This window comes from Phalaenopsis equestris, unplaced genomic scaffold (genome assembly GCF_001263595.1).
Source record: "Phalaenopsis equestris unplaced genomic scaffold, ASM126359v1 Scaffold000789, whole genome shotgun sequence".
NCBI lineage: Eukaryota > Viridiplantae > Streptophyta > Magnoliopsida > Asparagales > Orchidaceae > Phalaenopsis > Phalaenopsis equestris.
In genome coordinates this window covers 541,448-557,196 of record NW_018165229.1, presented here as the reverse complement: position 1 = coordinate 557,196, position 15,749 = coordinate 541,448, and the positions used below count along the sequence as shown (strand labels likewise).

General features: G+C 35.8%; 1 protein-coding gene across 5 annotated transcripts in view; it reads left to right on the top strand.

Moving 5' to 3' along the window:
• Positions 1-15,749, top strand: part of LOC110031231 (probable mitochondrial intermediate peptidase, mitochondrial) — a 93,538-nt gene that overhangs the window by 40,262 nt on the left and 37,527 nt on the right. For 4 of the 5 annotated variants that reach the window (XM_020734336.1, XM_020734334.1, XM_020734339.1 and 1 more), the window contains 3 exons: positions 3,131-3,226; positions 9,520-9,639; positions 9,726-9,851. In XM_020734336.1, coding sequence (XP_020589995.1) covers positions 3,131-3,226; positions 9,520-9,639; positions 9,726-9,851 — 342 coding nt within the window. The remainder of the gene's footprint in view (positions 1-3,130; positions 3,227-9,519; positions 9,640-9,725; positions 9,852-15,749) is intronic. The other variant, XM_020734337.1, reaches the window with a different exon arrangement.

Here is a 15,749-nt window from a genome sequence, read left to right as displayed (position 1 = left end):
ACACACAGATAGGCAGATACACATACGTACAAACAACTATATATATATATATATATTCAGTTGTTCGATTTCCCCCGAGTATAGTATGTGGTACTCGAAGTCATTGGCACATGAGGAATGGTCGGGGCTTGTATAATAGCTTCCGACCATTCTTTTAATATATATATATATATGTATGTATGTATGTATATGTATGTATGTGTATGTATATTCTCCAAAAAAAATATATGTATGTATGTATATGTATATCTGTATATGTATATATGTTTATATATACATATATATTTTTTTTGAGAAAGCCAAATGACTAATATATTAAAAAGAAAGTAGGATACAGATAGATTGTGTGGGAGGGCCCAAACATGACGCCCTGCTCACACGATAACCACCACATGCAAATGGTTCCAAAAAGAGAAAATATGAAAAAATACATGAGAGACCTAAAAAAGAGAAAAACAAAAAAGTATCAAAATCCGGATTATCAGGTAACTAAAGAGGGACCCAATTTTGCCTTGCCTCTGTTTCTAGCTCTAGGGAAGGAGTCAACTAATAAATTGGTGAGTTAAGTGTCATTGCTAGTAGTAAGCAATGTATCATCCAATAAATTTCCGAGCTCGAGCCTGTCTCCATTCTTCTTCTTTCTTTTGGAATAAACTTGTCATTCCTCATCCGAAGATTGACTCGCCTGGTCAGTGGATTGGTTTAAAGTGTGTCAGACATGTGTTGGTTCTTGAACATTAGAAGCAACTACTTGTTGTACAAGTTGATCTTTTATTGGATCATGGGAGCAGAAGCATTCTCGTGTGTCCTGGCAAGTAAGTGGGCATTCTTCAATAACAGTGAGTGGTATAAACACTTTTGGATCTGTACCTGTAGTATTGTGTTCTTCATCAGGAACTACGGTGTTGGCAAGGGGGGATCCACAGGCATCCACAGGCAAATCCTACTTCCTCCTCAGATTGAGCAGATGTGTCCATAGCAATGGGGTTAGACCCCTCTTTGTTTGCTTGAGCTTTAGCTTTCAAGTTTGGATGAAGCCTGTGACATTAATCAAGTGTATCCCTAAACACCTTACAGTGGATACAATAAAAAAGATTTTTGTTCCATGAAAATTGGTTGCCAATATCCATTGTGAGTTGTGCCCAGGTCACATCTCTTTCCACAAGTATTCTGGCCACAGAAGACCTGGTTAGGTTAAAGGTGGGCATATCTAGCTTCATAGGATCATCAAGTATGACTCCGATAGAATAAAGAACCTGATGATTAAAGAAATGCAATTTGAGACCAGGTAAACTAATCCACAACGAAACAGTAGGAGACTCATGGTTTGACCAACATCAGGAAACCACTTGAGTAACTTCATTGACTTGCCTGCAATGTTGAGATATTTTTTAGAGAAAATTCGAGCATAGTCTTCAGCTAGGGTTAACTGAATCAACACATGTCTTCCGTAAAAAAGTCTCACTTTCGAATTGCCTACAAGTTTGAAATCGTCAACAGTTTTTCTGATAACTTCCATAGGTGGGTGCCCCCACTGAAATTTCTCAATAAGAGCGAACTTGAATTTCTTAGTTAGGGTTGAAATTTCTGAATTAGAGAAAAATAGTGCTGCTTTCCTACTCTTCCTACTTTCCTTTTTAAGAAAATGACAATTACTCGTACCATCACGATATTCCTTGTAGCTTGAGGGGAATACAATAGTAGATTCCGCAAGATGATTACCCACCACGTGGGCGAAAGAAGCTTTGCCAGGATCAACCGAAGAATAAGAAAGCGCCATAATGACGATCCTTGAGTCCGCAGATGCAAAAGCCAAAGAAACCAGCGGTCCGATTTGAAGCGCGACCAGAAGCGTCGGATCGTCAAAACCGCGAAAGGCGCAGGACTGGTCGAAACAGCAGAAACGCGAGCATCACAGCGTAGCTCGATCGGCCCTATAGCAACACGATTGGCCCTACAGGCGACGGACCACGATTGGCCCTAGAGGCTCGACAAAATAGACGTCGGAATAGAGGGTCGTACTCCCCTTCTTCTACAAGCGTGTAATTAGGTAGCAGAGATTAGGGTTTCCCCTTGAGGCGAAACCCTAGCAGAGCCTCGACGAAGCAGACGACCCCGTAGTTCACAGATATATACATATATATATATATATATACAAATTCAAAATGATCATCGTAATCCAAATTTTAGTATTTTTGATGCTATAGACTATATTTCAGGTCATTTGTGACTGCGGCAATACGGCACGTGCAACAGTGGCCTGAAACTAGCTTTATGCAATTGTGGCCTGTGGCCTATGGCCAACTGCTTTGGCAAGGCAGCCATGTTTGGTAGCTTGGTTGCCAGCAATGGACAACAAAGCCAACAGTTGCTAGGACAGCCTAAGGATGGGTATGGTGTAGATAGCGTGACTAGGTGGAGTTATATTCAATCTCCTCTCCTCTTGGGTTTCTTGGCTATTGGGAAGATGAAGGATTGGCCTTCTTTCTTTCTTGCTTTTAGATAAATAAAAAGAATCCCAGACATCATTCTCATTTACTTGTAAAGATCTTCATCTTTCTGGGGGATATTTATGGAAACTGGTAAATATGCTGCTGATATAGTGACATAAATGATCTGCCACTTGAGTTCACAGATGTTAAAAAATCCATATTCAGTAGAAGTTCTATTTCATGTTGTTTAGCCATCAAAATTGACGAACTAAATAACCATTTATTGATATATCTCTAACTGGATGTATAAGATGCATTTAAATTTATTTGGCTCACATGAGCTAAAGGAATGCAATTAAAAGTCAGTTAATTTTTATGTAGATTCTTTCCTTTATTCTTAGTTCCACCTCATTAATTTAGTCTGTACTTATTTGATATTCACCATTAAAGTGCAGGTTGGAACATGATGAAACTATTTAGGTCCAACATGAATCATTGCAAAATCAGGATCTTATTTTTTCTCATTAAGCCCTTATGATTATGCAAATATTTACGTGAATTTTCATTTCTTAACCAAATTATAGATTTTGACCGAATGCATAAATATATATATATATTTCAAAATGAACAATATTATCAATGCGTGTGTGTGTGTGTGTCTATATATATATATATATATATTCTGTATATCAATTCAGGTACGGAAGCAAGCTTACATAAGAGGAAACTCTGTCCCCTACGCCAATCTTTTTGTAATTGATAAGCTTATATCAACTCGCCATGAACTTGCTAAGGTGAAGATCTGCTATTTTCGCCCATATTTTCTATACTTTACTTTCCACCTAAACTATATGACTAAATATCAGTAATTGCAATTTTTAAGAGAATTTATTTCTACCATGCTTGAACTGCAGCAGCTGAAATACCTCCTGCACACGCTTAGGGATAAAAACGCCATTTGTTGGCCAAGAATGTCATGTAGCCCATGTTGAGTCATCTTGTATGTTAAGTCTCTAAACTGTGCTTAGGTAAGTCAATTTTGTTATCTTAAACAAATTTGTAAATAATAAACCTAGATTTCTGAGCTTATATGTAAGGTTATGTTAAATGTTGAAAATTCAATTATATAATCTGGATAATTTGAGAAGTTTTTTTTTTAAGTATTATTTCACGTGCATCAAGCATTACTTTGTTGTGGATAATGTTGTAAAAGTGAATTGATACAATTGGGAGTTTTCCAAGGTGATAAGAGGTGGCACCATTAAACAAGGAGCCTAGTAAACCTTGAATTGTTTGAAATCAGTTGAAAAGCAAAAGCTGTTGTTTAAGCTAATGCAGAAGTGCTTTGAAAAGATTAACCCAAAGTAAAAGTGAGACCAAATGCAGTTTTGAACATAAATAAATTGCTTGTCAAACCCTGTCTAGTTTTATACGATAGTGCTGAAGATGACAGATAAATTAAACAAACTGAACTGCAATGGGAACGGGAATGACAAAATTGCCATAAACCAAGATAGGAAGGATCATGTGGGTAATAATTATGAATGCACAAGGTATAGTAAAAACTCTAATTGAAACTCTAATTGAGTAGTGGTTGTTAGTAAAAGCTAGTGATGGGATCGATGGATAAAGCACCAAGTAAAAGCGGTATAAACTTAAGGTTGTTTGGTTTGCTGAAAATGTAATGCGGTGTAAAATGAATGTAATACAAAAATATTGTATTGTGTTTGAAATACTTTCGAGTTGTTTGCTTTATTATAAATAAATCTAGGGCTTTTTATATTCTTTTTGGTATGAAGTAGATTGAAAATAATGTATTTTAAAATATAGATGTTATTATCGAGTGCAAGTTGCTTCCGACAACCTTGATTGACAATTGATGTCGGTGGTAGCCGGTGATGGCAGAGGACGACCAGTTGCAGCAAAAGGTGGATGTCGATGACAGGCGATAGCGAGCGGTGGCCGATGGCAAATGGTGGACGACAATAGTAGATTGTGGCAGGACGGCGGATGACAGACATCGACTGGCGGTTGGTGGTGGGTGGCAGGGTGACGGGTGTCGGGTGGTTGACTGTGTGTGGATGGCGAACTACAGGTGACTGGCGGTGTGCGAGCAACGGGCGTCAACTAATGTTAGACAACGACATGTGGATTGAAGACGACAAACTACGAAAGGCGGTGTGCTAACGGCGAGCGTAGGGCAGTGATGGCAGGCGGCGACAGGCTGCGTGCAGGGGCGGCGACAGGCAGCATGCAGGGGTGGCGACAAGCGGCATGCAGGGGCGGCCTACCAATAAAATTTTACATTAATAAATGGTGTAAATCACAAATTCGACTAAATCAGTTGAATTCTAAATTCAGCTAAAATGAACTAAGTTTTAAATTACAAATTCATTCATACTTTATATTATATTTGTAATTCTTTGCACCAAACACATAATTTTCTAAAATCCCTACAAAAGAAATACATTACATTACAAATTGTCTCAACCAAACAATCCTTGTCGATGGATTACAGATAGTACACAGATGAAAATGGTTAGAGTTGCTAGAATCTATTGTAACTTGAAATCCGAATAAAATAGTTTGAATGCTCGTGATTGGAAAATAAAAAGAATCATAGTGGATTTCTAGTTAGTGTTACTGATGCTAGCTTGGTGATGTACCTTAAAATGTTGATGTTGATTCTAATTATGATGATTCACTCTAAATGTCTTTCTGGTTTTATGAGACAGATATTATGTATCACATTCTTGTTACAAGTCATATTTGATTTTTGAATTTAATCATTGTGATAATTTACAAAACGATTTGCCAAAATGCTTCTAGTTCGCATCAGTTCTTGCCTATTATATATTACATATGTTGTCTTATATTTATGTAAGTGCAGTTGATTATATTGAAATTATTCATTCTAAATTTTTTTTGTTTGTTTTTTTGTTTGTTTATTGCATTGGTATCTCAATATGGCTACTCTCGATGAGATTCAAATGGACATGAAACCATCATGGAAAGTACTATGAGATAGCTAATACATATCTGGGGCATACTGCCAATGCAGATTAACTAAAAAAGAAGAATTTGATTAGTAACTATTTTTATATTTCTTGTTCATGTGCTTTTATTGCTACAGAGGCATGTAAATAAGGAATATGAAGCTTGGTGGAAATTATTTAACTTGAAGAAACAAAAAACAATTTGTGGTCTTTGGGTTGAGTGCTCAATCTGAATATAAAGCAATTACTCTAGGTATTTGTAAGATTTTATGGATTAAACTTATATTAGAAGATTTAAAGCAAATGAATTGCCATATGTGAGGATATTTTGTGAGGATATTTTGTGACGATAGGTTTGCCATCAATTATGTTCGTAATCCGTTCAACATGACTTAATCAAATATGTGGAGGTGAATAGGCATTTCATAACAAAAAAAGAAAAGCGGATTTCTTTGTACTCTTGTATGTTCTAACAAAGAACAAACTCACTTACACATTCACCAAATGACTTTGCAACTCTGCTCCCAAAAATATTGTAAGCAAATTGGGAATAACAGATCTCTGCCATTCATTTTGTTGGGGAGTGTTGAAATTACCTTGAATTTATAGCAATGGGCTGTTAAATATAGAAGATAATGTGGCAGGGAATCATATGCAATTAAGGAAAACAATGAGCGATAGTTTCATATGCTAAATTAGAAAGAGGAGGGCTATTAATTGTTGCCTAGCTAGCATAACTGAATAGTTGGAATCGGCCATGGATTTGCTTGCTAAATAAGGAATGAAGATAGCTGTGGATTGATCCCTTGATGGAAAAATTGATAGGTCTGTCTTTTTAATATTATTTTTTAACTATTGTATTTGTGAACCATAAATCTAATGAATTCATATTAGAGGGCAAGTGAAAAATGGTTTGGGTAAAAGGATGTACTGTAAGTTGCTTTCACTTGATCTTTTGGGTGTGAACTATGGCCTAGGAGTTGCATTCCCCAATCTCCCTCATTTTATTATGGTTAGAGTTTGGTTCAACTAGCCATCCATTTCATTTAGGTCTAGTTTGTCTAATGAGTTTTTCTTGATTTGTCAAATTAATATGAATTCATATCTGTAGTTCAACCAACTCTAATCAATCTAGTTGTTAATTTGAGTTCGTTGGATTTTCTGTTTTTAAAATTATAGCTAATAACTGAAATGGAAATAGAAGCACAGATGATGTAATGCCCAAATTTAAGATACCAGGTAAAGTACGACATAATTTTAAAAGTACCCCAAAATTTTCATCCTACGAAATTTGATCGAAATAATTTTACTAAATTCTACGCAAGAAACTAATCAATTCCATATAAAGTACCATGCATGAATTGTTAACGAATTAGAAGAAATAAAATTTTGAGGTTAGCTACTTATTGAACCTAATTAATCGTTAACTAATTCTCCCTAATCCTCTGTTTTTGTTCACAACCGACATCCATGCCTTCTAATCCTTTCGATCGGTTGACTAGGAGTCCCATGCTTTGCAATTCCTTCTCTCCCGATTCCCTTCCCCTCTCCCTTGCGGTTTCATCGTTGATCGCGAACTCCAGCACAGAAGTGCACTCAGGTACTGTAGTCACGACCTAGCAACGAACCGACTGACACCTGGATAGTCGCAGCCCGCGATTCAAAGCTCCAGGGTGAAATCCAAGGGTTTGAATCTCTCTCGCCATTCTAAGTATTCATTTCCTTCCTCACACTTCTGTTTTGACTTTTGCCTCATTTTTTCGTTTTTTTTCTTCTTTCTGGCTGCCTTCATATGTGCTGATTATGTGCCAGAAGTGTCGAAAGTCCTTTGTGAGCTTCCGTAAGCGTTTTAGCACGAAATCAACGTAGGGGAAGTGTGGTTGGTGGTGATAGAAAGGAAACTAAGCAGTTTTGGATGGACTGATTATGCCAAGAAGCCCTTTTAAGGTATGCTTTGACAATCAATGCATGTTTTGAGTTAATTTATGTTTTGAGCTAAATTTTATGAAACCTTATGTTGTCTGCAAGCCATAGGTTGTCTTTACGAGGCGGTGAGCTCGAGACAAGCGTGTGGTATTCGTCAAAGGGTTGTTTCGTCTCGTTATGTAAAGTAATTTTATGCTAATTTAAGTAAAATACTCTTATATTTGTTTCATATGATTTTTATTTTGACATCGATGCATTTAGAATTTTTGAATATTGTAAATGGATAAGTGAAATTGAATGTATTAATGCATTTTTACTTCTCTTATGATACATATGCTATGGTATGCTGCAGATGATTAAGTTTATGCTATTAATTGTCCGCAGGTATTCATTTATTATGCTTTATGCCTATGATACATGTAATGTTTAATGCTTGATAGAGTAATGACAATTTAAATGTACAAAGAATGTTAGGAGGGCAGACTATTACATTAGTGCTTGCAAGTATATTGTGCAGGGATATAGTATTCCCGATTTCTGATATTTATATGAGAATGAAGCTCTGAGAACCGTTGGAATCAGGCGGTGATTGAATGCTAGAAAACTGTGATATCAGGGGGTTGACAATAACTGCTATGTTGGGGGAAGCCCAATCTTTATCGATAGTTTATATGACAATTGGGGCAGAGTGACGACCCATGATGAAAGAATATGGAAATAGTTGAACCCCATACGATAAATAAGTGGTGCTATTATGATATGGCTTCTATGAAATGACATTGTTAAGATAAAAATGAACATGCTTTTATTTATGATTCCATGTTTACAACTTGCATGTTATAATACAGTTGATTTTTATACATGTACTTGATATCTTCTCATGTTTTTTATTGCGCCAGCATGTTATGATTTGTGTGTAGAGATATATAGTTTTATATGAGCATGCACATTGTTTCTTTTTCATGTATAAAATCTTATGTTAGCCCTGATTATTTCTTTGAACTCGTTGTTGCTCATCATTGTTGCCTTCCTGGTAGGGGCAACAATCACCGAGGCAAGTAGTCAAGTGTGTCTTTGTGTAGCTTTTGCACGATATTTTTGGGAGTTGTACATATAGTTTGGGTATCTATTTTTGTTATATTGGATTTAATAGCTCTGTATAGTTTTCATATTTTGGATGATATGATCTTCATGCTTCCGAATATGTATTTGAAATGCAATGTATCACGTTTGTTGCGGTGATCCAGTTAGACTAATTCATCACCCGCCGGGTCTCGATTATAAAAGTTAGGATGAGTATTGGTGAGAGTTGGTCTGATCAAATTGCCAGCCACCGGCGCACTACGATTGACTCTACCAGGAGGGTTAGTTGGGGTGTGATTGATGACAGGAGATCTAAGCATGCAAAATCTTATACAACAATCTGACAATGCTTTTTTTTACATATCTTTCTAAGTATTGAAGTAGGGGTCATATGCACTGCCATGTTAAAAGCCTTTAGAATTATTATCCATCATTTTGATGGGAACACTGTGAATATTTATGCAACAAAATAGCTAATGCCTGAGGCAGGCTTGTTTTTTTTAATTTTCATTAGTCTAGTATGATCTCTATTTCTTCAAAACATCTTGCATTCAAAATCATTTAACTTTCTCATTTCAGTAAATTTTACTTTTTTTTAGCATCCTTTGAATGTGGGCTAGTTTTGCCATATCTAGTATTTTTGTGTGCGGATTCAGGTTTAGTCCAATTCTCTGGATGTGGGGGTTATGAAATTAATAATTCAAACTGTTGGCAAGGATTCAATGTTGCTGGGGTGTGGCGTTGGGGGATCAATCGCTCAAAACATTGATAAGAATTTAGTATCACCAGCTAAACACTGCCAATATCTTTCCCTGTGAGTACTTTACAAACAGAATATTAATCATAGAGTTGTCCCACCGTGATGTTTTTGTGGATCATTTGTGTTTTTGGAAGAGGTCGAACACTAATATTATTTAAATTTAGTGTAAATTGCGTTTTTTTCTAGAACATGAACATTATCGTTGTGCAGCTTTAATTGAGTTTAAAATGGCTTTTGTGATCATCTATTATGGTTCTTATGCGTAAAAATTTAAAAAAAAAATGAAAAAAATAACCTTTTCCTGTGGTGTTCACATGTGCAGATAATGGGGTATAGATCTTATGCTGAATTTGCAATTCGTTCAAATATGGCTGCATCACCTAATGTTGTCATGGATTTTTTGCTCTCATTAAGCAATACGGTCAGGCAAAGGGCTGATGCGGTATAATTTAGGACGAAAGAACAATTTACTTTGGATTATTTTACTATCTTTTCTTATCTGGTATATGATCTCCTGTTGTTTTGTAGGAGTTTAAGTTGGTACAGGATTACAAGAGAACAGTAGATAATGATGTACGTGCAGATCTAGAGCCATGGGATGAGGCTTACTTCACAGGAAAGATGAAATCTTCAGCATTTGATTTAGATTCTTCTGTAAGTCTAGTGCAGTCACCAATTTTGATTATTTAATTTGTCCACCTTTCCCTGTGTTTTCATCTCACTAATTTAAACATTAGGATAGTCATGATGGGAGACCTTGATCAAATATTTCCAAGTCCTTTTCTTGGTGTAAATAAATCAGGTCAACAGTAACGTTGCTAGAGCTTGGTGCTGGAGACAACCTAGCCTAAACTAGCTTGGAATAGTGGTTTTTGTCAATGGAAGGGCAATGGGATATATCCACCTGAAAGGAAGTTCATGACATAACACTTTGGGCCGTCTATAAATATTGGGCAAGACAAAATTGTGTTCATCACTAGTAGGAGATCATCTCCATTGGTCCTATTTATGATGTGCTCAATCATTTCCGGTCGCAGTGTGGAATACAATGATAAAAGAGCAATTCTTAGATTAAGATTTAGGTTGGGAATTTCAGATTTTGCTGGGTGTATTGTGAAAATGTCAATATTCCTGACATGTGAAAGAGATTTACGATGATGGGATGGAAGGTTTGCATGGCAGATGAGTTGTATGAGATTGCATCAATAGGAGACACAAATGTCACTTTCTATTTTTTTCTCTTTCGGTTAAACGTGAGATGTAGTAGAGGCAGGCAACCTAGATGCGTATCCAAAAAATAACCATTTTAACTCTTGTCAACTAAGATCAAGCAGATAGAAAACTCGTTTGCCTAAGATGTTATAATAGATAAAACTCTTTTAGTTGTCAAATAGATCTAACATAGCCATTTAAGGGTTTGTTTGGCGTAGCTGTGGGGCTGCGGGATGGTAGCAATCCGCGATTTGGGTTGTTTGTTTTGTGCGGTGCGGTGCTGTTTATTAAACGTGCCCGCGAAGCCACACTGCGATTTGATCGTGGATTATTCTGCATTATATGGTGACTTTTCCTTTCGCGTTCTCCCTCATGCTCCCCTTCATCCCGTAAGCAATCTCTCTAGGGCTTCTTCTCCTTACCTCATCTTCACTCGGTGACACATTTAGATAGGGTTTTTTGCCAGCATTTTCTTCCTCATACCTTCGGTATCTTCTCCCTCTCATCTCTTCTTCGTGGATTTGCTCTATGAGTTTTATGGTTTGCACACAGTGATTTTTTTTTGGACTTTTACATACAAAGCAACGGGGACTTGCATTTTCTCTTTTCTCAGTGACTACAACCCCAAATTTACATAGAAAGCACCACATGCTTTGTGATTTGTTTGATAGATTTGCGGTCTTAGGTTAATGCATAGATTTCGCTGGTTCTTAAGTTGGTTTTACTTTTTAGTAATGATTACATATTATCAAACAAGTCTTGCTTTTGACATTTTTGCTTTCTTCTTCCTTCATTGATTTGTGATATGTGAATGCGAATTTGAGAATTGTTTGGAGCAATATATAAACAGGGCTTTTAGGCTGCTATTTGTTTGGTTAAATATGGATTGTGATGTCATCATAATTTTTTATATTTGAGTGAAAACATTGAGAAGGGATATTGGAGGGTTCGACATTTGTTAACATCCTTTTCTTGCTTTCATATTACACAGTTGGTTTATTTATTGGTCTTGGGTGCTTTTTTTTCTGTTGGGAACTTACAATTTTACAGACCCAGCGCACAATTCTTTGTGTGTTTACATTCATGATAGTTGAGTTCATATTTTGTCGTTTGAGGGATGATGACAACCGTACTCGTGCGTATTTGATTGCTTCACCATGATTTCACTATGTTGCTTATGGTGTAATGGTGTTCACCATGATTTGATTTTGCAGGTTTGAGTGTTGTGTGCATGAATATTAATTTTATTGTGTGAGATATGTAAATTCAATAGAATTCTGTGTCATGTATGTAAATGGACCTTGCCAGATGATTGGATTATGTGGGGTTGGTGTATGCTCTTTGGATGAAATTTTTCTATAAGAATTTTTGAGAAAAAAGATATTTAGGATGATAGGATTATTCGGGGGAAAAGTAATTGACTCCAATGAAGGCCCATTTCTCATGTGTTTGTATTCATTGCATCTATTTGCATTTATATAAGAGTTTCATAGAAATTTACAAGTATATCACCCACTTCTCATGTGTTTATATTCATGTGGTTTGATGACTAGTGCTCAGGGTGCCATGGGAGCAGTGGTTTTTGGTGTGGGGATAGTGTAGGGGCAATAATGATTAGTTTGAGAATGGTGTGGGTGCAGTGCTGTTTTGTCTAGGGATATTGTGGTGTAGTTGTGTTTGATAGGGTTGTGGCAACCGGTGCAATGGTGTTTGGTGTGGGCATATTGTGGGGCAGTGGTGTTTGGTAGGGTTGTGGCAACGGGTGCAGTGGTGTTTGGTGTTGGGGTGGTGTGGGGGCAGTGGTGTTTGTTGTGGGGATGATAAATACGATAATTTTATATTTGTTTGATTTGTGCTAATTACTTCTTTTGTCAAATATTTATATTTAGTTGTTTTATGCCGGTGACACAATGGTTAAGACAAAAGATGTCTGTTCATCAATTATGTAGGATGAGGAAACCAAACTCATGCTTTGAGACCTCTGACTAAAGAAAAATATGTTGAGATTTTCATACCTATTTTATACTAATATTGATGATATTACACTTTAAAGAAGGGTATTTTTAATGTTTTATTGCAGATATGTTGAATTATGATCATTACAGCAAAAAGGAGCCAATTTAGAGCAAAAATGACCAAAATATGAAGATTTGAACTAGGGCGCCGACAACTGGTTTTTCGCGACAGTTCAGAATTAAATATTCTAGAAGGCCCTCGATGCCGCCGACGACGCCCTCGAGGCCGCCGACGGCGAGATCAGCGGTAATCTCAACAGGTGCATTGAATGTGGATGATTTTTGAGGGGATGCTTAGGCAACTCTTGGGAAAACTCTTCTACAACTTTAAGAGAAACTCTTGGCCAAAAAATGAGGTGGGGGGGGGAGGAAGTTGATGGAGTGTAGAGGGTATAAAGTGTAGAGAGTTTAATTTAGGGTTAGATTGTGAGGAATTCTTTGTGAGATTGTAAGAGTGGAGGGAAAGTGAGATATTTCTTCCTCCTTGTCGCTTCGAAGAAGAATTCTATGTACTGTAAGGAAAGGAAGATATTCAGGGGAACTTCGAGGAGTTTGTTTGGGGAGGAATTAGAGATAAGTGGTATTTACTTATTATAGTTTGTATGACTTTGATTTTATATATAAATTTCGAGTTTTTTTGCATCTTCCCCATGAGTTCTGAGTAGCTTCTTTTGTATTTCTCCTTATCTTGAGATTTTGTGAAATGGTGATTTAAATTTGTTGAGCCTTGAAAATGTTAAAGAAGTTGTGATGATCTTTTCACTTCGATCTTAATTTACTTTCAATCTGGCCAATTGATTTGTTAAAATATGTTAAGTTTTACAACTAAAGTGAATGTCAAAGTCCTTGGAAGTTGGATGCAAATAAATAGGAAAATAAAATTATCGGGCGCAGAATTGGAGATTTTAGAGTGACAGACTAAAATCCCTAATCCCCTCGATTCGGTCCTATCGTTTGGGTGTTGAAGTATACATGTTAGCCCTCAGGCGAGGGGAACGTTGGAGCTCCGAAGTGAGAGTCGGTATCCTCCCAGCCTAGCTGAAAAAGAGTGCAGAAAGAAACAGGAACGGAAAAAAGAGAAAGTGGATACAGAAAAAGAAAACTATCATGAATACCCAAATTTAAGATATCCACTTACACTAATGAAAATTACTGTGGAGAAACCTCCACAACTGTTTCCTCAAAGATTGAAACAACACAAAAAGGATAAATAATTTTCCAAGTTTATAGAAATTCTTAAGAAATTAACGGTAAATATTCCCTTCGTAGAAGCTTTAGAGCAAATGCCCAATTATGTGAAATTTATGAAAAATATTTGGAACAAGAAAAGGAAGTTCACTGATAATGAGACTGTTGCGCTTAGCGAAGAGTGTAGTGTAATTATTTAGAAAAAGCTTCTGGAAAAATTAAAAGATCCAGGTAGTTTCACTACATCGTGTGTTATCAGTGAAAAATTTTATGGAAGAGCTTTATGTGATTTAGGAGCCAGCATTATTTTTATTCCTCTACCAATCTTCAAAAGATTAGGATTAGGAGAAGTCTCACCTTCTGTAACTCTTCAGTTAGCGGATCGTTCAGTTACTTATCCTAAAGGAGTTATAGAAGATGTGTTAGTAAAAGTTGATAAATTTATCTTTCCTGTGGATTTCATTGTTTTAGATATGGAGGAAGATAAAAAAATATCTATAATTTTAGGGAGACCGTTTTTAGCTACTGGAAAAGCTATGATAGATGTTCAAAAGGGAGAATTAACTATGAGGGTTAACGATCAAGAATTTACTTTTAACATTGCGAAATCTATGAAATACCCTGCTGTTGAAAGAGATAATGAATGTTTTTGCATGAAAATTAGTGAACATCTATTGAACGAACATTTTAAAGAACATTTTGAAGACATTCATCTATTGAACGAACATTTTAAAGAACATTTTGAAGAGAAAGATCATTTTAAAAATAGAGATGAAGATATGTTAGACGAAATAGAAAATGAAGAATTAGATTATGTTCAGGAAAGATTTGAGATTCTGGATATTACAGGAAATGCTTATAAAAATCTAGTTCCGTCAATTATAAAACTACATGAACTTGAGTTGAAAATATTGCCTAACCACTTGAAGTATTTGTTTTTGGGAGACTCATCTACATATCTACATTACCTATCTTCATTCAGAGTTAAATGATTTGCAAGAGCAAAGACTTTTGGATACATTAAAAAGATATAAGAAAGCTTTTGGTTGGACCTTAGCTGATATTAAGAGAATCAGTCATTCAATCTGTATGCACAGAATTATACTAGATGAACATTACAAACCAAGAGTTGACCCACAAAGAAGATTAAACCTAATGATGAAAGTAGTGAAGAAGGAAACTTTGAAATGGTTGGACACCAGAATTATATATCCTATTTCAGACAGTGCTTGGGTAAGTCCAATTCATTGTGTTCCTAAGAAAGGAGTGACTGTTGAGACAAAAAAAATGAATTAATACCTATCATACAAGTTGTTGGGTGACGTATTTGCATTGATTATAGAAAATTAAACACTGCCACTAGGAAAGATCACTTTCCTTTACCATTTCTAGACCAAATAGTAGATAGACTTGCCGGACAGAAATGTTTTTAATTTTTAAATGGATATACCGGTTAACATCAAATTCCTATTGCTCCTAAGGATCAAGAAAAGATAACATTTACTAATTTTTTTAAAACTTTTGCTTTTCGAAGAATGCCTTTCGGATTATGTAATGCACGTGCAACATTCCAGAGATATATGATGTCTATATTTAGTAAGTTAATTGATGGTGGATTGGAAGTGTTTATGGATGATTTCTCTGTATTTGGAAAATCATTTGACGCATGCTTAAATTATCTTTAAAAAATTTTGGAGTTATGCGAAGGAGTTATGCGAAAGAACTAATTTAGATACCTAATTAAAAATTGGCTTCACTTGAATCAACTGTCAATTTATGGTTGCAGGAGGAATTGTGGGATGCAGGAGAAATTGTATTAGGGCATAAAATTTCGGAAAATGGTATGAAAACAGACCCTGCAAAAATTCAAGTTATATTTAAATTAACACCTACTAATGTAAGAGATGTTAGAAGTTTTATAGGACATGTTGGTTTTAACAAGCGTTTTATTAAATATTTTTCAAAAATTACTAAACTTCTATACTAACTTTTAGAAAAGAACAAGAAATGAATTTATTGAAAACTGTTTAAATGTCTTTGAGTTATTAAAAGAAAAATTAATCACAACCCCATTATAGTTTCGCCTAACTGGGAGAAACCATTCGAACTGATGTGAACTGATAGTGATTATGCTATT